General features: G+C 38.8%; 1 protein-coding gene across 1 annotated transcript in view; it reads left to right on the top strand.

Moving 5' to 3' along the window:
* Positions 1–341: 341 nt before the first annotated feature.
* Positions 342–27,971, top strand: part of DARS1 (aspartyl-tRNA synthetase 1) — a 36,782-nt gene continuing 9,152 nt past the window's right edge. Inside the window, exons 1-7 of the mRNA XM_030952091.1 lie at positions 342–514; positions 1,501–1,558; positions 6,454–6,546; positions 11,257–11,359; positions 19,037–19,139; positions 20,405–20,485; positions 20,958–21,017. Of these exons, the coding sequence (XP_030807951.1) occupies positions 443–514; positions 1,501–1,558; positions 6,454–6,546; positions 11,257–11,359; positions 19,037–19,139; positions 20,405–20,485; positions 20,958–21,017 (570 nt within the window). The 5' untranslated portion in view covers positions 342–442. The remainder of the gene's footprint in view (positions 515–1,500; positions 1,559–6,453; positions 6,547–11,256; positions 11,360–19,036; positions 19,140–20,404; positions 20,486–20,957; positions 21,018–27,971) is intronic.

Below are 27,971 nucleotides of genomic sequence, written 5' to 3'. Positions count from 1 at the left end.
CAAACCCACTCTGCCTCAGCCCTGCCCAGCCCAGCAGCATTTGCCTCAGCATCATCAGCGCGGGGTTGGCAGCACCGACACTCGCCGGGATGGCGGCGGCTCCCTGAAGGGAGGGATCTGAGGGGAACAGCCCCGCTGGCAGGGCAGGGCAGGGCCGGCTCTGCGGGGAACAGCCCCGCTGCCAGGGCAGGGCCGGTTCTGAGGGAACGGCCCCGCCCTCAGCCCGCCCTGAGGGCACCGCGGGCAGCGCGCGCCGCGGGAGGCGGGCAGCGCGTGCCCTGGGCAGCTCTCGCGATACGCTCGGCCGGCGCCGGGCGGGGCAGGGGCAGGGGCAGGGGCGGCGCTCTCGCGAGAGCCGGGCGCGCGGAAGCGGCGTGGCGTGTGCGGGGCTGTGTCGTGAGGGAGCGTGAGGGACCGTGAGGGCCGCGCCCGCCGCCGCAGGATGCCGAGCGCCGCCGGCCGCGGGCAGGGCCAGGACCGCCGCCAGGAGAACGAGGACTCGTCGGCGGCTGATGTGGGTCTCCGCAGGGAACGCGGCGGGCGCGCTGTTGAGGCTCCCCGGGGTGGGGGGGCTGGGCCCAGGCCGGGTTTGGCCGAGCCCGGGGGCGCAGCTGCCTTTGGCTTTACCCTGCCTGTCCCCCCACTCGCCCTTCGCCGGGCCCAGCCTGTGATTCCCTGAAGAGCTCTGATCCCCCCAGAAACACCTGGGCTGCTCCTCCCCAGCCCGAGGTTTCTGCAGGGGCTCCTGCTGGCCTGGCAGGTGCTGCTGCCTTTGTACGTGAAGATCACAGAGCAGTGCTGAAAAACTGTAGGCCCGTGCTTCTTCAAGAAAAGCAAAGTGCAAACAACGAGCATCAGTCGATTTTGTTATAAAGTAATTTGTGCTTATTGTTGCATCAGCGATAAGGAATTACAAGTATTGGTGGCTCCCCTAAAGTTACAAATAGGCCACAGTTCATCAAAAGCAGACAAGCAAAGACCCTGCCCAAATAAAGTGTTTAGTAGGAAACTTTGGTTCATGTATTGAATAGAATAAAATAAATAAACCAAGGAGTTTTATTTGGAAATTAATGAGAAACCAGAATTGTGATGTTTTGATGAAAATTGCCTTCCTCTGTGCCTTACCTGGCAGATTTTGTTAACAGTTCAGCTCCTCTGGCCTGTGACAATTCAGTGTGCCTGAATATGGGAGGGAAGTATTTAATCTCTTTAACGTAGGACTCAAATATTTTGAGGAGTAGGCTCTTTGTAGAGATAATCACACTAACTTTCTCTGTAACAAGCAATGATCGTCATGCATGGTTGCTGTTGCTGGAATTATTTTTTGCATCCAGGGCACAATTGTCTTCTCTCCCTTGTGTATCTCTTATGAGTCCAAAATGCATTTTTTAATATTATTTCTAATTATTTTGTGTTCCCTCCCACAGTTAACTCTGTGATGATGTTGCTCAGTTTTTTTGTGTGTGCTTCTTTGATATATGTTTCTCACCTCCATTCTAGGATTATGCTAAGGAAAGATATGGAGTGTCATCAATGATACAATCCCAAGAGAAACCAGGTCAGTTGAAAAATAAAAGTTTTTGCAAGAGAGGGGGTGGGAAAGAAGAAAAAAGAAGTTACCTACCAAATATCTTCAGTACTTCCTTGAGAAATCATCTACCAGACTTTTTCATTCAAATCCCACTGGCATTTTCCCCTTTTATTGGGATACATTTGGCATTTGTGAGACACTTGCATTTGGAGTGCCATGTCCAGTTTTGGGCTCTCCAATGCAAGGGAGGCATTAACATTTTGGAGCCAGTCCAGTGGAGAGCTACCAGGGGACTGGAGCACAGCTTCTGAGGGAGCTGGGCTTCTTCAGCCTGGAGAACAGGAAGCTGTGTAATCTTACAGTTTAAATCTACTTAATGGGGGGGTGTAGGAAAGATAAGGCCAGTCTTTGAAGGTGCGTGGTAATTGGACTGGAGGCCATGGACACGAGTTGGAACAGGAAATTGAGTTGGAGGGAAGAGAAAAAAAATCAAAAACTCATTACGTTTGGTTGAATATTGTAGCTCAATTCTGGATTGAGAGGAATGTCAGTTTTTGCCCTTGCCTGGACCATGCCTTAAATGGTTTGTCAGTTTTGTGTCTGTCCATCACTGCAGACTATTTTTTAAATTATTGAATTATTGTTAATTATTATGTACTGAGTGCTGAGATCTCTGTTTTTGTCTGCATTTGGAGTGAGTTCTGCTGTGACTTATTACAGCAGTGCTCTCTGTCTGAGTATGACCTGTCTGCTTATGCAGCCTTCCATTTCTCCTGTATATGGGCACCAAATCCATTAATATTGGATATTAATATTTATGGGTTTTATCAGCCATGCCACTCTGAATTCAGGAAATCCTGATTTTCTCCTGATGGGGAATTGGGATTCAGGAAAAGTTAGTGACTAGAGAACAATCTCCCAGGCCAATATCCCAAGGAATATTAATCTTTGGATTAAATTCGGTGCATGAAATGGTAATGAGGGAACGTAAAAGACTGGCTTCTTGTAACTTCTTCATAGTAAAATGTAGAACAGTAACATCATCTGTGATTAGGTGGTTTTTCTTTCTCCTTTGATTGTTTTGGTTGATGCCCCTTTAGGAGGGGACATGCAGAATGTAGGGAAGAGAAGCAGTCACAAGAGCTCTCATAGGTAGAAAACCACCAAAGGGGAGCTTTATATCAGGAATGTAACGGGACAAGCAAATCAGCAGAGACTGCATTAGCAGTGATTGTTGGATAAAATCCATTCTAGCTGCCAGAGAAAGGGAGCTGGAGTTGAAATCACGTTGGAAGCAGCCCAGCTCTGTGTTTGCTCTCCTGGATTTGTATCCCAGAGCAAACAACTGTGTGGGGGACCTGAGCTGGCAGATTGAGATGGCAGATCAAGTCCTGCTTTCATGGAGAAATGCCAACTGTCTCATATTCAAAAGAAACACTCAAAAAGTACTGGAGAAAAAAGTATGTTGGGAAGGAAAATGGTGAAGGCTAAAGGAAATAATATGAAAAAGGCTGACAGTCTTATTTAGGTGTGTTGTCCCCTTGACCTTTCATCCTGGTTTAAAAAAACTTCTCAGTATATGGACGATGTTGAGTGAGTTTTCCATTTGGCTTAAAATGCAATCTGCGGCACTCCTGCTGTTCTGTAATTTTAGAAAGTGGCTATCCAGAACATCAAAATTAGGTAACAATAAAGAACAAAATGTGTATAACAAAAAACCTGAAGATCAGCCTAACGCACTGGGATGAATGCACTTTTATTTACAGATTCAATAGTTCCTGGCAGGGAGAGCTCTTGCCAAAGGGCTCGCAGGAGCGTGAGATACTGTCATCAGTAGCTCCCCAAAGTGTTCTACTTGCCTTGGGTGTCTTGGAGGAGCTGCTGCTTGGGACAGGGAGTGGTGGAGAAGCACAGATAGGCATCTTCCCATCTATCTGAAGTGTATTCATTTTGTTTCTGAAGTCTTTGTGAGGTCTCTGGAGTCTACCTGCCATTTCTAAATCAGAGTAGCCCATGGTGGTACAAGGTGTGCAGCCCACACAGCACCTGGTGAGCAGAGCCAGCACAGCACAGCACAGCCCTGGCTGGCAGCTCAGAGGAGCTGCAGGAGTGGTGCTGTTCTGCTTACTCCAGTTGCTGCACTGTCCTGGAACCACTGGCTGGACGAGGTACTCACACAGCTTACAATGATCAGAACAGGTTATTCTTCTTTTCAATGAGTAAGCTTATTGTCCTTTTGCCATGCTGACAGATTCTTGTTCCTCTGCAGGCAAATTGAAATTTTTGTTGGGTTCACAACTTTGTTTCTCCACCTTGCTCTGTTGAGCTTGCGCACACCTGTGCCTTCTTTCTTGGCCCACTTAAGTCTTTCTTCTACTTATGTTGGTTGCCCTGGCTATCTGATGTTCTTGCCTTCTGTCATGTCAGGTCTTTAAGTCCTTCCTGCTAGCTTGAGGCTATGATTGCTAGTAAAACTCCGTTTTTGGCCATTCCGTTTTTTCTCCCTTCAGACCCATTATCTCACATCCCGTCCCTGGAAGCTGCTTTCATCTAATACTGCTTTTGATTTTCAGGTTTTTATGTCAAACTTGTCTTCTCTTTTTCAAATTTTTCCAGTACTTTGAAGATGCTGGTACTGCACAGAGACAGCACAAATATTGATCATAGTGTTCTAAATTCCATGATGCAGGATAAATTATCTTAGTAAACAGGTTGATGTGACAGGCAGGGAATGGGGTCTGGAGGTGAAAAAGTGTTTGTTTTATGTATCCCACACAGTTTTTTTGGACTTTTATCCTCTCCTCCTATGTTTAGAAGAGGTTGGAGTTCTGAGAGAAAAAGAAGAGATTGGGCTATACATTAAGGGAAAAAAGAGCTGGATTTGGGAAGTGTCAGAGGAGGGAAGGAAAGTGGCATAGTTCCTACATCTAGTTCCCTGCAGTGGAGCACAGTGACAGGAGCAGAGGCAGTGGGCACAATGAACATCAGGAGGTTTTTTTTCCTGTGAGGGTGACCAGGGATTGGTACAGATTGCCCAGAAAGAGTTTCCCTTCTTGAGAATACTAAAAAAACATCAGAACATTATCTTGGACAGCTGGCTCTGTGCCACCCTGCTTGTGCATGGCATTGGGTGGGAGGACTTCCAGAGACTCCTCCCAGCCTCATCTATTCTGTGGTTATGTGATCTGCTGTGGAAGAAAGGGCTTTATGATGTCACCTGCTGGATATTGTTTATTACCCTTTTTATGAAAGTGAAATAGTTTTTAATAATTAATACCATATAACAATTCTAGTGTTAAATATGTCTTGTTTACCCTTAGTGAAATATGAACTGTTAGGTGTCCAAAAGACTTTAAAAAATATTTATCTAATACAGATGGTTCATGAAATACTGAGGATCCATGAAAGGTGTAACAGCTAATTCTAGGCAGAAGCATAAAGACAGAAAATATTTGAAATTTGTAACAATACAGTTTCAAGTTGACTGAGGTAATTTTAACTGTCTGAATATCAAGCTCTTAGAAATAATGAAGGTTGTGGATTATGATGGTTGAATGTTTCCTATGGTTCTACACAAAGTTTGAATATCAGATATTGCTGGCAAATTTTAACATCTTTATTCCCATTTCTTCCTTCCCCAGCAGACTCACACACACTCACACATACACACTTTATGAATATATTTGAGTCAATTCCATGTCACGTTTCTCTGTGCACTTCCATTCTGTTCTGGATTTGATATGTGTCTGTGAAGAAAGAACTGCATTGCCCTGACATAAGCTAATAAAAGTTTTCAATCCCCTAAAATCCCCAGTGCAGAATAATAGGCTTGCAGGGCAAGCTGTGACTGGTATTCAGAGACAGAAGGAAGGAGTCCAGAGCAGCAGATGGTAATCTGGAGCAGGCAGAAGTTGTTGGTTTTTTTTCCAAAACTTTAGAAAAGTTCTGTCAGGAAAAGTCTACAGTGTGTCTTAGCAAATTTAATGTTATTTTGAAACAAGGGAGAAGTTTGTGAGGAAAGAATCATGCAAGGAATATCAGCATGCACCCAGCATATTGTTAGGACCTAATGGTTGTATAAAATTTTTATATAATAAAGTCCTAATTTATTTAAAAATATTTTCCTTGACAACTTTTTCTTCCCTTTGCTATCCAAAATCTGTGCTTTCCAAGCCATGCAATTCCTGTTGTTATCTAGCTTCGCAGTTACATTGGATTTGAAGGATTCTTCCGATCAAGTCGTGGCTTGGACAGTGATGGTAGTGCTTGATCAGGTTGTTAAAGAGATTTTCTTAAAATGGATGTTACCCATTTTATACAGTAATACCCTTGTTGCTCCAAAATGCTGTTGTTTTAATCGAAATAAGTATTTTTTAATTTATAGTGTACATTTATTTGTGGTTTCTTTCTGTTCTTTATTTTAAATAATAGTTATTTTACAGTTGTATTCATCCTGCTTATGTAAGATAGATGCAGAGAGTAGTCATGTCCCCTCTGAGCCTTTGTTTTGCTGGGTTCAACACGGCAGCTTTGACCCTGCCCCGTGCAGCAGGGCACGCGTCCCTTAGGCAGCAGAAGTTCACACTAATAAGTGCAGGTAGTACAGTGAAGTCCTATCAAAACCAGTTTAGTCATGCTGGGTTCTGCCATCCGTGAACTACAGTGAGTCGTGCTGTTGGTAAAGTGCAGTTTGACCCTGCTGTGTAAGTCAAAAATGAACAATTTAAAGCTACTGCATCAAGAACAAGTCACTAAGAAAGGAAATGGGATTTTGTGTGTTTTCAGTAAGTCAGTTATGCTGTTGATACAAAAACCAGTGTTTTGGATTTATTATCAATTTTATCAATAGCAATGATAGAAAGTGCATTTGGAGTTTGAAGTGAAGAACTGTTTTAAGATGTGTGTTGTTTTCTGTAATTCAGATCGAGTTTTGGTTCGCATCAAAGACTTGACGGTGGAGAAGGCTGATAAAGAGGTTTGGGTTCGTGGCAGAATTCACACCAGCAGAGCTAAAGGTGAGAGGCCTCCAGGGTTTTTGGTTTTATTTCCTCATTTCATTAGTACAATCTTAATGTTTATTTTGGTTTCATGACCTGTTGCTTATGTCTTACATTCAAGAAAACTTTGCCACCTGGTTACTCAGGGTTGCTTCAGTGTTACTTTGACTGATTATTTTCTCTTTTTGCACCTCTTTTTTCCCAAGAGGGAAGAGAAGATTTTGGTTTTAGCTGTGTAGAAATCAATTATTGTAGTTAAAGTGATTTTTTTTTTACTGTATTGCTAAATAATCTATGGACAATTGTAAATAATAGTAATTTTAAAATGTCATCAATCTCTTTAAGGTGTTAATTATTGTGAGATAAAACACTCTTAAGCTTCTACAGTAAAACATACTTGTATTGTAAATGTATCTGTTGTTAGACAGGTCATATATCTTTTGCTGCACGTGTGTATTTTCACCACACCTTTTCTTTGACAGGAAACAAAAATCTGTTAAAATTTCAGAGCTCTTACTTTCGATTACCTGTATCTGATTATATCAATTTGGTCTTCAAATGAGAAGCATCATCTTTCTTTAGCAAGACAAAGGGGAACCCCTTTTGTGGATTCTCATCTCTGTGGGCTGTCACCCTTGGCTATCTGACAGCCATATTTCTTCCCTGGAATCAGAAGTTCCCTCTGGAGACCAGGTTGCCATATGCAAACTTCAATAGGCCTTGGCCTTTGCTGTTGACATCAGATGCTGACAACTGTTGTGCTGGTTTCAGTTATGTTTGGCAGCTCTGTAGATATAAATAACTTGTCTTTCCAAGAATTGAAAAAAAAAAACAAGAAGAAATTATCTTCACAAATGAAACTTAACAGTAGTCTTAAAATTGGGAATGATGCAAATTAGGGGCAAGAATCCAGTACAGAATATCATCAGAGATACCAGATTAATTTCTCTTTTTGAGAATTCATTTTCTTAAAACATGTTCCTCTTAATGAGTGTCTATGCTGCAGTCAGTTAAAATAAGGAACTGCATTAAAATACATACACATGGTGCACATTTTAATTTGTATTAGAATCTTCAAACTTAAGGAGTCCTCTGTGATTTCCTCAGTAATTTTGTAATGGAAATCTCTCAGTTAATTAAAGAAATTGTCAGCTCCAAAAGCTGTGAAAGCCTTGGTCATTACATCATGAAGTTGTTCAGACAGAAGGCACTCCATCTGATTTAAATGTTGCTGTTGTTACTATCAGTATAGAAATTAGAGTATCCTTATGGCTTTTTTTTTTTTCAATTGTAGGAAGAGTTCAGGCTGTTAACAGAATTCAGGATATTAGAAGCAGGTATCTGCGCAGACCTTGAAAGCAATGTAAATTCTGTGGTTGTTGATTGCTCTCGTAATACATTGATATGTGGGATCTTGTATGATGGATATATTACATCAAACACAGTAATATCTCTGTAACAGGGCAATATGAACTTGAAAGAAGCTGTTGTAATCCTTCACTGTTGTTTTTGATGAAACAACAGTTCTTATTTTCAAAACTCTTTAACACAACCTGAAGAATGAAAGCAAAAGGAATTGATCATGAGCATGAATGATCTGAATTTATTGATAGTGTCTCTTGTTTCCACTTGGTCTGACAACACAGAACAATTCTGACGTTCAGGGAGTGCTGCTAGGGAATGCCATATGCTTGTTTACTTAAGCTTTGGGGAAAGAATCTTACAAGAAAAGCAAATGTTTAAGAGTAAAAAGTAATATTAGCCTTTCCCACACACAACATGGCACTATTCCTACCACTGTGGAAAGGAAAGCCTTGCAGGAAACAGGAAAATCTTTCACAAAAACAAGCTTTAGTTTTTCTCAGAAACTTGAATTTGACTCCTAAATAACCAGTGTAGCCTTTATTTAACCCTGTCTGGTTCTGACCAGTAAACCAAAAAAAATTAATGGGAACAACTGCACATTCCAGCTGTCTCCTATAGCAAGTCACTCATAGAGTCTGATGGAAATTAACTGAAGGATGTGTAAAGAATGGGGTACTGGGAATTTCTGTGGGTTGTACTAAAATTGAAGTGCACAGGGCCCTGTGGTTTGTATCATAGATTGAATAAATGTTATTTCTGGCCTTATTTTAAAGCCAGCCTAATCTACTGATCACATTTATCATTGAAAAGCCCTAGGGAATTTGGTCTGGGTTTGGCCAGGCAGCTGGGGCTTGTGCAGCATGTTAGACCTGAAAATAGATTTTGGGTTATTAATCCAAAGGTCCATGAAACATCTGAAAATAAGAATTCCACCAAGAGCAATTTAAATATTGGGCCAAATTTTATAATAAACCATGTAGTCTTGTCTTTGCTGGCAAATGTATGTAACCATCATTTAATTTATATAACCAATGTTTTTTTACTCTTTGTACATGTTACTTCCTTGTATCCTTTTCTTTCGAAAGTCTTGTGTGATTTGGTACTTTCATCCAACACAGATGGTGGATACTGCTTGGTTGATGTGCTTATTTTTGATGGAATTCTCTTATTTGTTCAGTGACTGAACTTTCTATTCATTTTACCATGTCAGATGCTTTTAACCAAATTTCTTTTAAAACTTTTTGTCTTTTAAGCATTCTTGTGAGACGTGGTATTATTTTTTATAGTAGGAACTTAGAGTAGTTTACTGTTGAAAGTGAGTAAATTTGGTGCTATACTTTTTACCTAAACACCACATAAGTATTTTGAAACACATAGAAAAGATCCCATTGTCCAAATTTTTTTCTTACTCAAATGCTTCGTTTTTGCATCTCTTGATCTGGAAAGGCTTCTAAGCATGAGCTAGGTTTGATTATGGCTGGTCTTTTTGATACTTTATTTTGAATAGCTTCAGCTCTCTCAGGAAAAGTTCTCTTCCCTCTTTTAATCTTTGTGCCTGGGATATTTTAATCAGTCCTGTGAGTGAGGTCCGTTTGATCATTTATCTTCTGTGTGATTAGAAGTGGTTGCCTTCTGCAAAACATCCTCTTCCTTCATGGAAACAGCTCCTGTTACTCATGGCAAAGACATTTGAGTCCTTTTATAATGCAGATATTCATCAGACTTCCAATGTTTGGGATTTAGTACAACCACCAGACTTCTGGATGAGGATCTGAGCAAGCTGGTCTTAGTGAAGATGTCCCTGCTTGTTGCAGGGGATTGGACTGGATGGCCCTTCAAGGTCCCTTCCAACCCCAGCTATTCTGTGGTAGCAGATCGTTTCATTATTTCCCTGTCCTATAGTTGAGTTATATAGTAGCTGTCTTCAGCTGTGCATCTTTTTCTTGAACAATGCTGAAACTTTGATCATATTTTGCTAAATTGTTTGTGACTAAAATCATGAGACAAGTACTATCTCCTAGGAAATACTGTATCCAACCACACTGTAAGAAACACTGAAATGTCAAAGATGTGAGATATGACTCCCTTATCTAAAGAAACTCAGCATATCATGCTGTACTTTCTTTGTTGACTTGCTGGATCTGAAACACAGCCTGTATTTTTCTAATTTAAATTTGTTATTTAATATTTGCCTGCAAGAAATTTGTGCATCTGTATCATATTGGATATTGCAGCCTCTGGAATACAGAAATAGTTGTACTCTGTTTTCTGAAAATATGTAATTAATCTTGTTGCATTTTTGTTGTAGGACAAGATTAGTTATTTCCAATAAATAATTAATATTTAATAATATTTTGTACTGGTTTTGTATGTTTGCTTTTATTTCCATGAGACTGTGTTCAAGGGTTCTGCATTTATTTTCTGATACTCTTGAATTACTGATACTGATACCAGTGCCTTTATCAGATACTGGTACACCAGTGAAATGTTTGTTGTTAGTTTCTCTCTAGGAAGAAGCAATTAAAATCACGGTATTTCCTTAAAACTAAGTTAAGGAATAAATTATTATTAGAGATGTGAGAAGAAGTATGAAATGATTGTAACTGTCAGCTAAACAGATTAGAAAGATCTTTGTTGACTTGGAAATACCCGTTTTAAAAGTCAACAAAATGCACTATGTTCTGTGTACATTATTATTAATTCCTATTAACTTCTTTTTCCCTAAGTTGTTCATGAATAAATTGCTCTTACAGGAATTTTTAATTGGGTCTTTTAAGTTCTTGTCATTCACTAGAATCAATACTCCTTTTGTTCCTCTTCATTCTGAATGCGTGGTGTATTATAGAATGAACATTGTTAGTTTAGTCCTTGTGCAAAATCAAGCCCATTTCTCTCAGAGCAGCTTTGTAAACTCTACAGCTTTGATTTGAGAAAATGAGAAAGAAAACCTCTTTAAAAATAGTTTAGACTTGAAGTGGTTGTGAGCAAAGAAACAAGGAAAAGTATGATGTATTTCTTGCAGTTGAAGGAAAAGTTACTTTAAAAGTTATGATTTGTTGTTTTTCTTTTGTCTAAATATTCTTTATCTTGGAAAGCTTACTGTTATTTTTAGAAAATGACCATTCAAATGTTTATAGATGTAAGGCACAATTATTTAATGTATCTCAATGTTTGTGTGTACATGCACAGCTGAGGAGTTTGAAGCAGCTTTTTGGAGGGGGGGGCAGCGATGAATGAGACAGAGAGACACACACAGTCTTAAAAGCTCGGTTTATATTTAAGTAGTAAAGAGTTTTTTCTCATTCACAAAGACCTCGAGTAACTTGTCCTTAATACACCTGTGTTGTTTCTCTTTGTATTCAGGGAAGCAGTGTTTCTTAGTCCTGCGTCAGCAGCAGTTTAATATCCAGGCTCTTGTGGCTGTGGGACAGCATGCAAGCAAGCAGATGGTAAAGTTTGCTGCCAAGTAAGTAAGCAATTATATCCTGTTGTCAGAGTAAACAATGGTGGGAACCAGGACTCCCAGGGGTTGGGACCATTTTCACACATTAACATCAATGCTTCGTTTGTTTTAAAATGTAGTTATTTAAATTGTCAGCTCTCTATTGCGTTGAATACATTATACTGACAAAAGATAAAATAGAGAACAGGCTTGAAATTCATTCTGAACTGCTGAAGCAGCATTCTCTCGCCATAGACAACCTACATTTTCTTCCAAGCTGGCTAACAAAAAGTCTGGCAAGCTGAGCTTAGTGGGACACTTCATTTGGTGTGTGGTGGTGCTCTGTGTCTGCACATGTTTAGCGTTTTTCTTCTACCAGACGTGTAGTGTAGTAATACATTTTATACTTAGAACCGATGTGAAGAAGTCCCACATTGCAAGTGGCTTACTGAGTTGAAGAAATTAAAAGTAGCTTCTGTGCAGTGGGTTAGTCTTATCTACACCTTATTTTTGGCACAAAAATTTTAATTTAAAAAACATTTGGCGATGTAATAGTTAGACTTGCCAATTGAAAAAATGTTTGTTGCAGCAATTTTGTTCCTAAAGATAAAAAAGTTACCTTTCCCTTCTGTTTGCCTCAAGATTTTGCTTTCGGGTTGTCCTGTAATAAATACGCTTGTGTGACAAATGTGTTTTATAGTAGAGCTTTAATCGTGTCTATTTACTTGTTCACAAATAGAAATGTGGATCAGTTCTGGGCAGTTTATTCGGTGCAGAATATGTTTAGCATGTGGCACTTGAGTTGCTTCTGTGGAGTTCTTGGCACTACTCTCATGCCTGGAAAGGGAGCCCCCACTAATTAGCTGCAAAAGTGCTACAGACTTCAACCTTCAATATGTCAGGGAGGGGAAAGATTCATTATAGTAGAGACTTCCAGAAGCCAAGTTAAGAAGGTTGGGATAATGCTTCTGCTGATGGGGTTCAAGGCAACAGGAAAACAGAACCAGCAGTGTTTGTTGTTTGGCGGTGCTCAGTGCTGGCAGTGCCAGTGTGAAACATGCTGTTCACAGGTGTTTATGAGCCAAAGTGAAGTGTTCTGTTTCTTCATGAAATGATTTGTTCTCTCCAGTGCTTGGAATCTCTGAAAAGAACTAAGTGTATAATGTACTTGTTCCCTAATTCATCTCCCTCAAAACTCCCGACAGTCTTCGTGTACTCCCTCGAGAAACTTCTGCTAGAGAACAGTGGAACAACTCTTAGAGTTGTGATGCACACTTTTCTATTCTCCAGTTCTCTCCAGTATCTCTCTTTTTCAGTTTTCTTTGTGGTTCTTCCCTCCACAGCTGAATTTCTTACACTTTATGATTGTTAGATTTTTGTGGGTCAGAGCTCATGAGAGGGAAGCTGGTCTTCACTCTATTTTTCCATATGCTGACTGCCACTTATAAACCTGTGATGCTTTTTTGTGATTCACTGGTCTTTTTTTACTCAATTAGATTAATGATTTAAATTAGGCAGTGGAGGTCGAGAGCTAACAAGGAATGGTGGTGGAAGAGGGTATCTGGAAACAGTAGAGGGTAAAGCTCCTTTCTCTTCTGGCAGCAGTGAGCTGTTAAATCAGGCAGAACCTCATCCTTAGGTTCTTCCCAAGTCCCTGTCATCTTCCCTCTTGATGAGACAGACATGAATTCCTCAGAGTAGCCAGAGTGATGATGTTTGTACTGTGTTTTGGCTTTTCCTTCTTCTTGTTTTTTGGGATAACATTTGCTAGCCAAATCCCGGTACTTCAGCCTCACTTTCTAGCATTCATGTTTCCCTTATTATTTGTGCTTCTGAATAATTACATGTTCATCATCATGTTCTCTGAGTGGTGTAACTCTGATACAGCCTTCTGGATTTTCTTTTGGGGTTTTGCTTTTGGCTTTTTTAACCCCATTAGTGCAGTCATCTTCTCAGGATTCCTACCCACCAACAAACCTATTTTGTTAATATCCTGCCATGCTCTCACTTTTTCCAGTGTTTCATCTCCTACAATTCTGTCTGCTGCTGGCACTGCAGCTGCCTCTTGTCCTTCAGAGGCTGCTGCTGTTCCCTGCTGGTGAGTGCACGTGGGGTCACTGTGTCAGCAGCACCTGAAGCAGAGCCCCAGTACGTGCCTGTCCTCAGTCACTTCCCTGCTGCCTTTCACCTGTTCTGGAGTGATCCCATTATTTCTAGCAGATGAGGCTGGGCTTAGATGTCTAAAAATAACTATCCTGTTTCCCTGCCTTTCTCAGTGTCTTTTTTTATCATCTCATTTCCTACATGTTAAATGAGGAAATACACATTTATTGAAGAAAACATTTAACTCAGATATTTCAAATAAATTTTTAAATGTTTTCACTGTATATTTATAGTATGTAAACTCCATGTGCTATTTTTACATACTTTCATTCTGTGTCCACAACTTTGTTTAAAATAGTTTGTAAAATTCTGAATCTTGACTTTTGAATATTAGTTTATTAAATAATGAACATTTTTTGTACAAATTTTCATAAATTATAAACAAACCAGTTCCTCTTTTAGATATTGGCACATGGAAACCAAGAACTTTCATAATGTTCTGTGGTCAGCAGCATTCATACAGTAATTACCACAATTATCATTACAGTGTGAGTTTTTAGTGAAAGATACTTTATAGTGGTTCAACTCAGGTTTACAAAGAAATTTCTGTGAGTTTAACCATGGAAAGTTTCAAGTTGAACTTCCAAAACAAACATAGCACAGAGCCAGTTGCGATGCTGGATTGGCAGCTGTGAAATTGTTCTTCTGTCTTTTATCAGAAAAAGCAATTCAGCCCAGTCCTGCAAGGGATGCTGCATAAGAGAAACAGTTAATTGTCTCTTTTAGACACCAGAGGTGCCACTTAGTAATTTATCTTAGTAATTCATCAACCTCCTTTTTTCCATCAAGCATGGGGTGTGGCTGGTTTTGGTTTTCTTTCTCCTTTTCTATCTCGGCATTGAGCCTTTCCCGCCACCCCTCTGCCAGAGCCACGTGAGCTGCCAGAGCAGTTGGGAGAGGTGGTTAACAGATTCTAATTTAGGTGCTCAAAAAATTTGCCCTTGCGCAGGAAGTAACTTGATGGCTCTTTGTAGTAGACTGGAGAGTAGAAAGGCAGGGAAGAGATTAAAATGAAGGGGGGGGAAGTTATTAATTTGTATGAAAATAATTCACAATGTAGAAAAATATCTGTAAGTTCTTTAGCTAGATAAATTGGTAATATCAGGAAGACTGCTGGATAGTGCAGAATGTTTTCTTTATCCATTTCTGTTTAATTTTTATATCAGAAGACTGTAAAAAAATGTCAAATTGCAGCTAAGGTTGCTGGTGACACAAAAATTGGACTGGTAAATAGGCACTCAGGAGTGTGTAGTAACCAGAGTTCATTTAGAATAATCTCTTCAATGCTCTTCAGTGTGAATTTGTACTTCTGTGATTGTTTGATCAGATTTTGTGGGTGTTCAGGATTAATAAATAGAAAAGTGCAGAGAGAAATGTGAGATTGTGATAGATAACTGACTTGACAGGAGCCCATGCAGTTCTGTGACTTCTAGAAAATAGCATTAATGTAATATGTGCCTGGTTTTAGGCACTTCTGGGATATTTTGTCCACTTTTGTTGTCTTTGTGTCTGAATACATGTTAGATTGGAAAAGGTTGACGGTGAAGTTACAAGAAGAAATGATACGTGGTCAGGCAAATCTGCCTTCTGTGAGTGTAAAGAAAACTCTGTTCTGTCCTGGAGAAATTAGTGAGTGATTTAAATCCCAGCCTGGTGCTTCTATGCAAGGTTTTCTGCCAGTGGGGGATTCTTTGCAGTGCAGATACAAAGGTATGACAGGATGCAATGAACACAGGATGAAATTAGGGGAATTTAGAAAGGAAATGAAGTGTAGGTTTTTAGTGAAAATTACTAAGAATTCACTGTGGATTTTGTTATTTTAAATCTTTAAAAGCAGATTGGCTTCTTTTTTCCCCAGAAGATACCCAGGTTCAACCAAGTGTTAGAATGTTGGTAGAGGAAACTGATCATTACAATTTTAGAATTAACAGATTAGAACGGGTGTTTACCTGGCCTTTTTGTATACAAGGTCAGGTAATTTCCTTTCAGGGAGTTTCATGCATACTTGCTATATTTTTGCAGACATGTTGCTCATGTTGAGTACAAAATGTTTATACTCTTAACTACTTAAAAATGCACTCCTTTTTTGAAAATAAATCAGTGCCTTCACTTTCACTGGTGTTCAGGTAAAGGAGCATTGATTATTCTGTATTAAGATAATTATTTGATATTTAAAATTTTATAATGTATTACTATAATCTGTGCAGTCTGCTTACAGAAAGGTTTTGAAAAAAACCCAACAAAATGCCAGAATAAGTATGGATGGTATAGAAGAAGTAAACATTTTCTATTTAAAATCTGTAAATAACCAAGTTTCTTCCTATTCTTTGGGCTTTTGACCAAGGAAATGTTGATTGTCATTCACTTTGAGGGGCCAGTGTAGGGTTCAGCTTGCAACATGAAGCTGTTGATGAAAGATGTTGTTATAAAGACTGCAAGAATGCAATCCTGTGGTTAAAAGAGAAAGTCTTGGCTAATAGACATGCAGCTAATTAAAAGGGACATAAGGCATCTAGTGGACACTTTAGAAATTATAATCTTATTTTTTTTTTAACATTACAAAATACAAAATAGTTTCCTATACAGAGAATTTTTTAGTGTTGGACTTTATGAGTCTATATACTTAAGTAGTTTTTTTATGGATTAAACAATGTAAAGATGTCATCTGTCTTAATGCTTTATGCATCCTACTTTAGGTTCTAGTCCCTGGTAATATTAATTACAGATATAAATGTTGTTGTCCTTAATGGAAATGATGGTACTTTGGCATGTTTGTCTTCAACTTGTTCACTTTTGTTGGTGTTTGGGGGTTTTTGTTACCCAGGGGAATTTTATCAAAAATCACCTAGACGACTTATTCCTGCTGCTGTGGAGAATGCTTTGCTGTAGTTACTGGCATTTTATTAAAACATCTAGTTCCTTGTTGTAACTTGAACTGAAAATGCCATTTCAGTAACATCCTTGGAATGATCTTTTGGAATCAAAGCAGCACCTTCCAGGTTTCTGTAGTTTGTGTTTGGTGCAGTGTTATGGACTTCAGATACTTCCAGCTCTAGGTCTTGCTGAGCATGGTTCAAAGAGAACTCAAACCACAAGTTTTTATTTTCATACTGGAATAAATGTGGAGTTTAAATGAGGGAAAGCACATTGTTTAATTATAAAATGAAAGTTTAGAGGAGATGATGGATGTTTATAAATGCAAAGATGGTCATATGCAGTAGGACCCTTCCTAGTGCTTTTGTGTACCCAGGCAGTTACCTGAATATATTTTCAACTGAGTTCCTACACAGTTAGGAACTCCGTTGAAATACATCTTAAAATTGTGGCAAATATAATGACTGAGGAATGCTACAGTTTTAAATACATTCCAGATCAAGAAACATGTTTTAATTGCAACTCCAGTGTAGAGATGGAAAGCTCATTTTATCCTATGTGCAGAGTTTTAAAGTTATGCAAGTTTGCAAAGCAACATTGCAGTTACAGTGATGTAAAAGTCAGTTTCTTCCTGTATTTTTAACCTGATACCATTTTGCATGTCTTGAATTCCTTGCATGGTCTGATCAGAGCTCTGTACAGACTTCAGTAGCAGTTCTCATCCATGGGATCACCAATCTAATTATGAATCCTTACAGCACATTTATATTTAACTATTATTTTTCACAGCACAGAGAATTTCCTTCAATAAGTTTAAAACATTATTTGCTGTTATTACTGAGAAGGCTTTTATTCAGCAGATTAGGAACTGATATTTTCAGTGAAGACAGTGCTATTCATGTCATTAGTAGCGTTTTCTGGACATTTGCCAAAATGTTGACATGGAAAAGGAAGCAGGAAAAATAGAAAACTTTTTAGGGGAAAAAAGTTCACATAAGAGTAAAAGCAAAGGGAATTTCTAGTTACACTTAATACTGGTTTAGCATCATATATTCTCGTAGATGATGACACTCTCTTGCATCCAAAGCGCTGTATTGGTTCCACAGTCTGTGTGAGGAGTTTCAAACAGAATCATTTGTAATAGAAAGTACTTGGAAGCACTTGGTGTCATTTCAATTATCCTTTCTCATATTTGTTGCCTCTGCTAAACTAATGGAAATGGAGGTTCACCCATAACTAAATGGATTCTTATTTAAAGCCTGCTCTCAGCCTCTGCTTTGTACAAATTTAGTTGTGATTTGAGCAACTGTAGCTCTTCTAAAGTGTAAATGTACCAGAAGAACACGCTGTTCATGAGTTTAATGCAGTACATGGAATTACCTAATGGTTAAGCAAGTCAAGCATATGAGGCACCCTTGTCTGTATTAACTGTGGAGCAGCTAATAAGTTCTATCGCCTGAAAGTATTACCATTGAAAAAAAGTGTAATCAGCTAAAATAGTCAAATTTGGCATTTTATTTTTTAGTTAATTGGAATTTACTTACAATGCCACTGTTAGGTTTTGAGAATTTGATGCTTGAATTTTCCGCTCTTACTTCAATATCATCAGATTTTTCAAGATTTTTATTCAAAGTAAAAAACGTGTCAGCCTTGCAAAGTTGAGGGTTGTTAATGGCTCTTTGCTTTGCTGCTTTTAGCAGTGGCCAGCTTGTCTGATAGCATCCTCACTCACCTCTTATTGTTTGCAGTTAAATTGTGGGCCTGATGCTTTCCTGCTGTCTAAGGGCTTAGGTGGTCAAGTGATGCACGTAAAGTGCCTTGAAGCTTTCTCAAGAAGGACTCACAAGTGAAAGATTAATTGTAGCATTAGTTTTCTTAAAAAGGAAAGTAATATTTTTAGATATTTGGCCTCCTGTAAGCTAACAGAGAGACAGAGTGAAAATATATTTCCAGTGAGGGTGAGATTATCTGTAGAAAAGTGCTGGTTTAAACTCCAGTACATTAAATGTGTAAATAAAAACTGCTCATACAAATTCTTTTCTCACCTCCGACTCTTGAGGCTTTTGTTAATGTTTGCTCATAGCACACATACTTTATATCATGTCTTTGGAAGACTTTCAGGATGGTGTGTGCTGTTCTAATGTACTACGAGTGACTGTTAGTGTTGAGCAGTTAGGATGTCCCCTGTCACAGAGAAATGACTCGGGAGCATCTTGCATCTTTCAGTAACAAGTCATGTAGTTTAAACAAGCTGAAATAGTTTTGATTTTCCCTTTCAGTCCTAGGACTTCCCTTCAGTTTGTTGTTCCGCTGGTGAAGACACATCTTGCAGATAATTGCATCAGCTGACACATGGAAGAGTGTCTGGCCTAGAAAAAGTGCTCTGCCACTTTATGTATAAACAACACACAGAGAATGGATGAGCACTGAGCTCAATCATAATTCTTTCCCTCTCAAGTCTTCCACCCCAGTTTGAATTCCTTGTGGCTGGGGATATTTCAACAAACTCCTTTATTAATCAGTTATTAGATATAAAAGTAACTTCAGATCCTTGACTGTTCTGTTGTGCAGCAGTCCATACAGTGCATGAATGGTGCTCAGTGCTGAGGCTGCTGCAGTGTGCAGTGGAACTTACTGAGCCTCCTGTCCTCTCTTCATTGCCAGCATCACCAAAGAGAGCATTGTGGACATCGAAGGCGTTGTGAGGAAAGCATATCAGAAAGTCGGAGGCTGTACTCAGCAAGATGTTGAGCTTCATGTTCGAAGGGTAAATTTTTGAGCAAATGGAGCACTGGTTAATTGTTTGATAGATTATCTGTTGAGACTGTCTGTCTGCCTGCATATGTAAAGTTGGTCAGTAAGGAATCTCATGTCAGAGAAGTACACTGCTTTAAGCTACACATTTCAGTGTTTTATATGTAAAAATGAAACACTTCTGGTTTTAAGATACTTGGAGTTTATATTTCCCTGTTTTTATCTGCCATTTGAATTACAGTATTAAGTAAAATAAAGTATCTCTCTAGAACAATTTGGCTAGAAAAGCTTGTAATTCTAGGTTTTGATTCTTATCTGCAGTAGATTCTGGAATAAAAAGTCTGCTGCTTTTTAAGTGCAAGTCAGGAGTTTCTTTATCAGAGTTACAATCTTCCCCTCAGTACAATGGACTGCAATACATAATTCTCACAGAAATAAACTCTCAGTGGCTTAACAGTATGGAAACTTCTGAAATCTAAAATTCCTGGAGCTTGAGCTGTAGGGCAGGAGGAAGTGTAACTTTATAATTTGTTTAAATAGAAAGCATATTTAAACCTTTATGTAATATCCTTTTCTTCTGAAGGTTTTTAACTAAACTGTATGCCTACAATACAGTTGAAACCCAGTCACCCCAGGACTAGAGCACAATGGCTATTATAGCAGTGAGGTAAATCTTAGCTAACAGCATTGGGAAAAATCTGCAGATTTTGAAGAAACATGTTTTAATATGTGCGCAGATTATTCTGTGCTTGATTTTTCTGAAAGAACATCAAATTCACTGCTCCTCTAGGAGCAATACTAGACCATAAAGCACAGCAAGGTGGTTTTCATTCTCTGATTGTATTTTAGTTATCTCATAAATTTCTGAATCTGAAATAGCTCTTTCAGCTGTATTCAGATGATAAGTAAATGATAACGTTAACAAGGAGAAGAACGGGATGATCTTGCTGGAATCAAACTAAAACTCAGTGAAATCTGGCATATTCAGAGCTGGCATTCATGCCAAAAGGCTTGTCCCTCAGGCTGTATGAACTTGCTCAATTTGGTGCTTCCCAGAAGAAAAAAAGATACTTCAAATCTAAGGGAAAGCAAGAACTAAGCACTTCAGTATTGTCATGAGAATGCACAATGTATCTCAAGTACTGGTATAAAATCACAGCCTTAGAGCCAGTAGCCTATGCAAACACTGTTTCAAGTCTCTGCTAGAAATATCCTTTTGTAAATCACACCTCCTTTTGAGCAGAGCCTCATGCTATTTCTGTTCTCTCTCAATTTCAGATCTATGTGATCAGCTCAGCTGAACCCCGGCTGCCCTTACAGCTGGATGATGCTGTTCGACCAGAAGTGGAAGGAGAGGAGGTGAAAACTTTGCATCCTCAAATGCTTTTTATTGTCTTTGTAGCTGAACAAAAGCACGAAAGCCAAGCAACTTCCTTAATGCGGTGATTCTGGGGGTTTGATGGGTTTGCATTTTACTTCCTTTGTGCCATCCAGAACTGTGTTCAACATCTCTATAGCTTTGATGTCTGCTGAACCTGCAGTGGAAGGTCAAAACCAGAGGGTTCCCAATCTTGTGTGTGTGTCTGATGCATCCTCATAGTTGGTTCTGCCTATGACCTCTGGGAGAAGTTGCACCTTGAACTTTTCTGTGCTGCCAGTTTGCTCTGTATTCTTTCTAGAATGATCTAGACGTTCAGCTGAACATAGAAATTACCCTTTGCTTTTAGCCAGAGGGCGTTTTTCTCCATTGATTTTGGTTTTTTGAAGTTTTGATTTTGTTTATTTTTTGGATGTGTGTGTATTCACTATGTGCTTTTGTGCAACTGTTTAGGATGGAAGAGCTACTGTAAACCAAGATACAAGACTGGACAACAGAATCATTGACCTAAGGGTAAGGAACATGCCGTGCTGCAGGTTTGCCTGCAAGTGTTTATTCTTCATATTTCTAATCCACAAAGCAGTAAAAGTCATGGATTTGGTGGAATTGTATTGTTGGCCAGAAGAAAAGCAAACAATGTGTTTTTGTGGTTTTGTGTGGTATTGTAAAAGCACAGGGTTTTTGAATCCTAAATGTTTGCCTTTACTGACATTAATTAAAGAACATATATTGGTAGTTCAAAGGCAAACACTGATGATTTGACATGTGGCTGTGTACATCTGGGCTGTTTAGCTGCAAAAGTCAAAGGTGACTGAATAGGGACAATTTAGAGACAACATTTTTTCTCAGATGTAGTTTTTGTTATCCAAAACCTGTAAAGAGCTTGGTTTTGAAGTATAAGATGGAAGTTCTGAGTTGAACAGGCAGTTGAGGTGCTGTAATGCATGCCTTGCCAGAGAAATTGTACCAGGCCACGATACCAATCTCATTCTCTTTGTTGTTTCCACAGCATTCATGTATTTTCCTTTTTTTTTCTGAAACACCTTTCTTTATCCAGGTCATGGAGACCCAATTTGTGAATTCATAGACCTCCCATATATTTACCATTTCTAATCAGCAGCAAAATACTCTCTACTATATTACTTACAGAACTTAATTCTTTTTTATATTAAACAGCAGCTAACACTTAAGTGTGTAACTAACTTAAAGCATTACTGACTTGAGGCATCTTGGCCTTTTCCTAGGCTTTTTAGCCATTTTAGGCTCTCCACAATAAAATTTTAATCAACATTGAATGAAGACTATACTTAGCTGATTTTTTTTTTGATACCTAGTACTGCCTTCAGAGTTCTTGATAATGGCAGTTTCTTAGTAAATCAATCTTTCCACCTGAGAAATGAAACAAAAAAGTAATTTACTAGAAAATTTGGAAAAGTTCTGGCACTGAGAGACTTACATCTTTTCAACAGCTGATGTCCTTATTTCAGCAACTAAAACTACTTGTGTCAATTGTTTTACTTGTACCAAAATTAATTGCCTTTCACTTGACCTTATGTACCATACTGAGTAAGTTCAGTCTGTGGTTACTTTTCAGGGTACTCAGTATCTCATCATATTGGTCTCTTAATCTGTCTTAAATTAAGCCTTTAATGAAAAGAATTCTATACTAATGATTGAAAGTGAAAATCATTTGAAGGATCATCAGCTTATGGTAGTACTGAGACAGTGTACTGAATTGAAGGGGAGAAATCTGGGATGCTTGAACTGCAGGCTTTACTTGAACATCTGGTGATGAATAAAAATAACCAACAGCACTCCAGAGAAACTTAAGAAAATCCATTATATTGAAGAAACACCTGTATAATAAACTGAAAGGAGCCATGAGGCCCAAAGAGAACAGAGAAATTATACAAAGGGAAATAGCATTTAAAAATACTGAGTGAAAATGGCTTGGAGGTATCCTTGGCTGTAATGCAATTGAGGGCATCTGCAGAGCAAAGCCTAAGAAGGTAAATAGTAATGGAAAAAGAATCAAGACTCATGCCAGAATGAACACAAGAGTTGGAATGGAAAGGGGTGGGCTAAAGTTCTACCCCTGTACTCATCCAGTAGTTCAGCACAACCATCCCAATACTTCTGAAATATCTTTGTCAGTACAGCAGAAGGGCATTAGTTGTCAGTATTCTGCCTGCAGGGTGCAACTGCTGACATAAGTGGATGTTGCTGTAACCTCTTCTGTGTCCCAACCACTGTTGGGACACCTTTTCTTCAGCAATGTCTGGCACCTTATTTTGAGCTCTGAATCTTAACTCTGTGTTAAGAAGCTGTTTTTCTCCTTAGCTCCAGCAGCTGCTGCAGTGTGGTGCTAAGCACCTGTTTCATGCTGAACAGGAATTCAGGTTAGCTTTTCACAGAATTGGTGACAGGATGGAATGCCAGATCTCAGTACTGCAGTGTCTGTCTCATCCTCTGCATACACCTGTGGCTGGGTGTGATCTGGCCACAGCTTGCCCGTGATTAGGCTTGGGTATCTGTCTTGGCCTTCCTCCTCCGCAGAGGAAAACTTTCTGTCTCAGACTGTGTCACATTTCTGTGTGTCTTTTCTGTTGCATCTTTCATTATGTGTTTCAGAACAAAAGCAGATTCTAAATATGATATTTTAATCTGTTTTTTTAAAGAGAGTGCTGAATAAGCAGAAAAGATATTTCATGAAGAAAGGGGAAATTTCAGTGAGAACACATGCATTTATATATATAGGTGCATCCTAAGCACTGTATGTAATGGAATCACAAGAGTAGGAATACAAAGAAACCCAGAAAGTAGTAATTGATTTTCAGTGATTTGGTTCCATAGATTGGAGCTACTGGATTACAAATGGGGCTTCAAAGATCCTTAAGTGTTTCAAATGCACTGCATACATAGGCATGTCCTAAGGAGGATTGCAAACATGATGTGTTATCTGAAACCATTGTTCCCACAGCTGTTCCTTCTAGGAAAACCATATCATGGGCAACAGGGAAAAATTTTAACAGAATAGTTCTAATGGAAATGCTGTGATGTCTGTTCCTACAAGTGTGGGAAGAAGTCCAGCCACAGCTAAATGTAATCATCTAGTTCTGGTTTCCTCAGTGCCCCAGTTTTTTAAGGAAGACAGAAGTCACTGAACATCAAAAATAGGGACGCTGTTATTTTGAGAAAGATTTACCAAACTAAATGCATAGATCTTGGTTAGGCTCAGACTAAAAAGAGTTGTTTGTGTGCAACTAAAATAATTTTATCCATTTAAACACAGTATTTAAAGCAGTTAAGTAATTAGCTAATTTTAAATAGTGATTAACAGAGGAGTTAACTGGATAGGGCCAAGTCATGATGAAGTGGAGCTGGGAAACTCAGTTATTACATGAATGAAAAAACCTGGATTTCTGAAAATAGCATCACTCCATCCAGCTATAATGTATACCAAGGAAGGTTTGATTATCATGCAATACAAGGAGTGTAATTAATAATAAGGAAATTACATTAATGGAGATGAAAGATGCAAAGTATGTTGCAAAGATTGCAAGACTTCCACTCTTGTGTACATGTGGAAATAGACTGAGTGTTGCAGTGAATCATTACCAGTCTTGCGTTTTGTTTGCTGACAAAGATCTCTCAAAAGTGTCTCATAGTTTAGTTTTTTTAAGATTGGGGGTGGGAAGTACTTAAATGACAGGATGCCAAGCTACTGCTGTAGTTGTTACTGTGAGGTGTGGAGAGAAAATTGTGATTATTTAGGGCTAAGGGGCTTTGAAAATAATTTCCAAAGAATGATTACTGGGGAAGAATGAACCTGTTCTTGGTGGGTTAACTCATAAAATACAGATCACACCCTTGGAGTAGAAAAGTTGGGGTTTTAGAGAAAAGAGAGCTGGTAAGAAGAAAGAAAAGTCCTTGTATGGACTAGATTTTCTTTCACATAACCACGGGTGACTGTGAGGAAACCACTGTTGACCCAACTATCTATTTTTCACAATGGCTTAATGAAAGTCAAACCACTTGATCATAGGGATGTTTGATTTACCATTCACTTACCACAACAGTTAAAAAGCGCAAAGTAGAGAGAGCGCTGACTGTGTTTTTAAATCTTCACTTTTCTGCTGTTCTTAAGTTTCACTGAAGTATTTGGTGGTGTGTAGACTTCCCGTGTCTGTAAAAAGACCTGCAGAAGCTGTATTTCATGAAGTTCTGTGGTACATGAAAAGTAATGAAGAATAGACCAGTGAAACACTGGTTCTTGTAGTTTGCTTCTTAAAAATACCAATTCAGGTCCTCCAGTTTTACATTATTTAAAACAAATAATGAAGAAAAGACCAGTGAAAGAAACACTAATTCTTGGGTTTTACTTCTCAGTTTGTCTGTGAAAAAGTCTGAAGAAAGAAACAACTCAGATTCACCCAGGTTTATGGTGGACCTTACTGATGTCCTTGCTCTGGTTTATTTTTTGTGTTCAGCAGGACTTTTATCTCAACAGTGTATGTCCAAATGTGACTTGAATGATATGCCTTTTTGCAGTCCTGTTGCTACAATTGTGTCTGCTATTGCCCAGCTCATTGAGACCAAAGCAAAGCCTTTTTAGGGTCAGTATTACCCTGTTTATGTTGCTCAGGGTAGAGCGTTAACATTAAACTGTGTCTTTAGTAGTTTATGGATGTCAGACTGTATGTGATAATCCAGCTGTACACTGATCTTAATGCACTTTCTTTGCAAATGCTTGATTACTTCAAGCTTGATTTCATTGTGTTGGATTCAATTTCCTGATTGCAAAAGCTGTGTTTTTCCTGACTGAATTCAAACTGTAATGAGAAAGCAAACGTACAGTTCATTTTCTTGTGGGCAGTGATTTGCCAGAGTGTACATACACAGTCCCAGTCATTTAGACTACAAACTCCATGTTCATATATTCTTGTACTATAAGTAATACTAAAATTTGAAGAAAAGTTGACTTCAGTCACCTTGGGGTTAAAAAAAAAGTTATTTAGGATAAGTTCTGTTTCCTAGCAAGACCTTCACTTGTCCTAGATATAGTGGAGGAATTGCAAAATTAGTTGCATTATTTAAAATAATGTATATTACTTAAGAAATATAGATTACATTATTTAGCCAATTATGTATTTATGGTTGTTCTTGGTGGAAGATAGGTAGCTACAGCAGGCAAACAGAAAAGCAAAAATGAGGGAAGAGCAGAACAAATTCTGCTGATGGGAGAGTAAAAGGAAAGTTCACAACTTCTCATGTCTGTGCATCGGTCTCACCTCTCTGAGATACGATCATGGTGGTGTGAACTGCCCTCAATTCCACTGAAAAGCATTTGGCAGCACACGTGGCTGTTGTTCTGACGCTGCAAATTGTGCCAAATAAAAAGTGATAATTGTTTTTATAAGCTTACAGTGTTCAGTTTTATCATTAATGTCTTCTTTCATGGCATCTGAATAATAAACACACAGGTGAAATTAAAGTGAGGTTGTAACTGAAGCTCTTACTTCAGCATTGTTCCCTAAACTTTTTTTCTGCTGTCTGTAACAAAGGTGATTATTGAAAATTATGAGTTTTTCTGTAAAATTAACTTTGCAGACTAAGTTAAAACATTAACACTGTTAACTGCAACAGCATTTAATTATCATAAATTTGTTTCTGTTTCTGATTAATTCTTGAAGCAATATTGACTATCTTTGCCATAGTCTTAGATAAGATAGTTTGTCAATACGTATGTGGAAAGGTTCTTATTGGAGTAAACCCTACACAAGAAGAATGCCATGGCAAAATCTTACGTTAAGGCAAAGGTAGAAATCAATTAATTTTGACAGCTGTCTGTCCTTAGTTTGCTGTATTGTACCTAAGTGTGGAAGCTCAAATTGTGACTGTGTTATTTTCCATTGTACAAACATTGCTATACACACCAGCATCTCAGTTACTGAATTATTTTCTTCAAATGAATTTGTTCTCTTTGTGTTCTGAACATCACACCAGTGCAAAGAATGTTATTAAATCTGAAAAGTTTTTTCTTTATTTTTAAAATACTTTGAAATTGTAGTGGCACATAAAACTTCTGAGGTCGTTGATTTGACTCCACTGCAAATTGTCAGATGCAGTTCTTTAGGAGTTATCTCAGATGTCTTGTGGGTCTGTTTAATTCTTACAAGGAGGCTGCAGTATCACAAATTCCCAACAGTTATCCATGTTGGCAGTCTCTGAATGAATGGACATTGAAACTCAGCCACCTTTGGTGAAAGAAGAGTGATCTTGTCAGGTATGAGGTACGGAGAATTGCTGCTTGTTCTTGGTCTGCAGTTAAATAAAAGCTTCAGTGTCCAGTTCTGTGAATTTGGCTGCTTTAATAAATGCTGTTTCTAAGCCTAACTTACCATCATAGATGGCTTAGGAAGACAGAATCCTTGTCCTGCATCCTCACAAAGGACAAGAGGAGTTACTGCCTGACCAACCTTTGTTACTGGAGAGCTGTGTTGGGTATTGGCTGGCTGTGTTCCTGTGCACAGTTTTAGGTCAGACCATGTAATTGCTTTCAGACTGGGCTTAGCAACCAGTTTCCTTTTTTTTCTTGGGGCTGTTTGACTCACTACTGCATTCCCACCTGTTCTGGCATGAAACTGCTCTTGGTTCACACCAAGGGTAGAAGAGGCATTGTTTCTATGCTGCTTTATGTTAATGTTACACATCTTCTCTCTTAGCAATTTTAAATGTGTCTAGTTCATAAAAAACTTTATTGGGAAACTCAAATGTGACTTAAAGTTGTCAGCTCTTTCACCTTTCAAGTAGGAGATGGTTAAGAAGAAAAAATCCCTTTGAATCATCCTGATACTTGGATGTAACAATGCCAAATTATGCCCATAACACAGGCAGAGTCTTACCATATGTCTTGTTCTGGGAGACTAATGTGAAAAAGGTGAAAAACTTTTAGGGTACTTTTGTAACTGCTGCTCAAAACCTCATTTCCTTCATTTGGAACATTTGAGTAGTGGCTGTGGTCTATCAAGACATGTGGTTTATCAGACAGTGAGAACTGCTATTATTTACTAGTCTCAACCACTTACCCACATGAACTGTTTCATTGGTCAGCTAAAACAGCAAATAACTGCAAACAGCTCCAGATCTGCAGTATTACTGCAGCTTTCTCTTTGGGTCTCTTGGTAAAGGGATGTCTTTATCTTGCAGAGATGATGGCTGTAGCTTTATTTCAGCGTTTCTACCGACTGTCTGTCTAAATTTGGCTGCTTATATAATTTGTTTTGGTTGGGGGTTTTTTGTTTTGTGGTTTGCTAGAGGAGTCATGTGAAAAAGCCCACAAGGCCTGTCTTAACCTGACTGGAGAGCTGGGTGCTGTTCAGAAAGAGAAGTAAACAGTGTTGTGACGCACGTTGTCGTAAAGAACCGTTCTCTTGCTCGTTTGCAGGAACTTGTTGGTTTTTTTGT

Source organism: Camarhynchus parvulus, chromosome 7 (assembly GCF_901933205.1).
Source record: "Camarhynchus parvulus chromosome 7, STF_HiC, whole genome shotgun sequence".
Taxonomy (NCBI): Eukaryota; Metazoa; Chordata; class Aves; order Passeriformes; family Thraupidae; genus Camarhynchus; species Camarhynchus parvulus.
The sequence above is the reverse complement of the archived record's forward strand: the minus strand, read 5'-3'. Positions and strand labels throughout refer to the sequence as shown.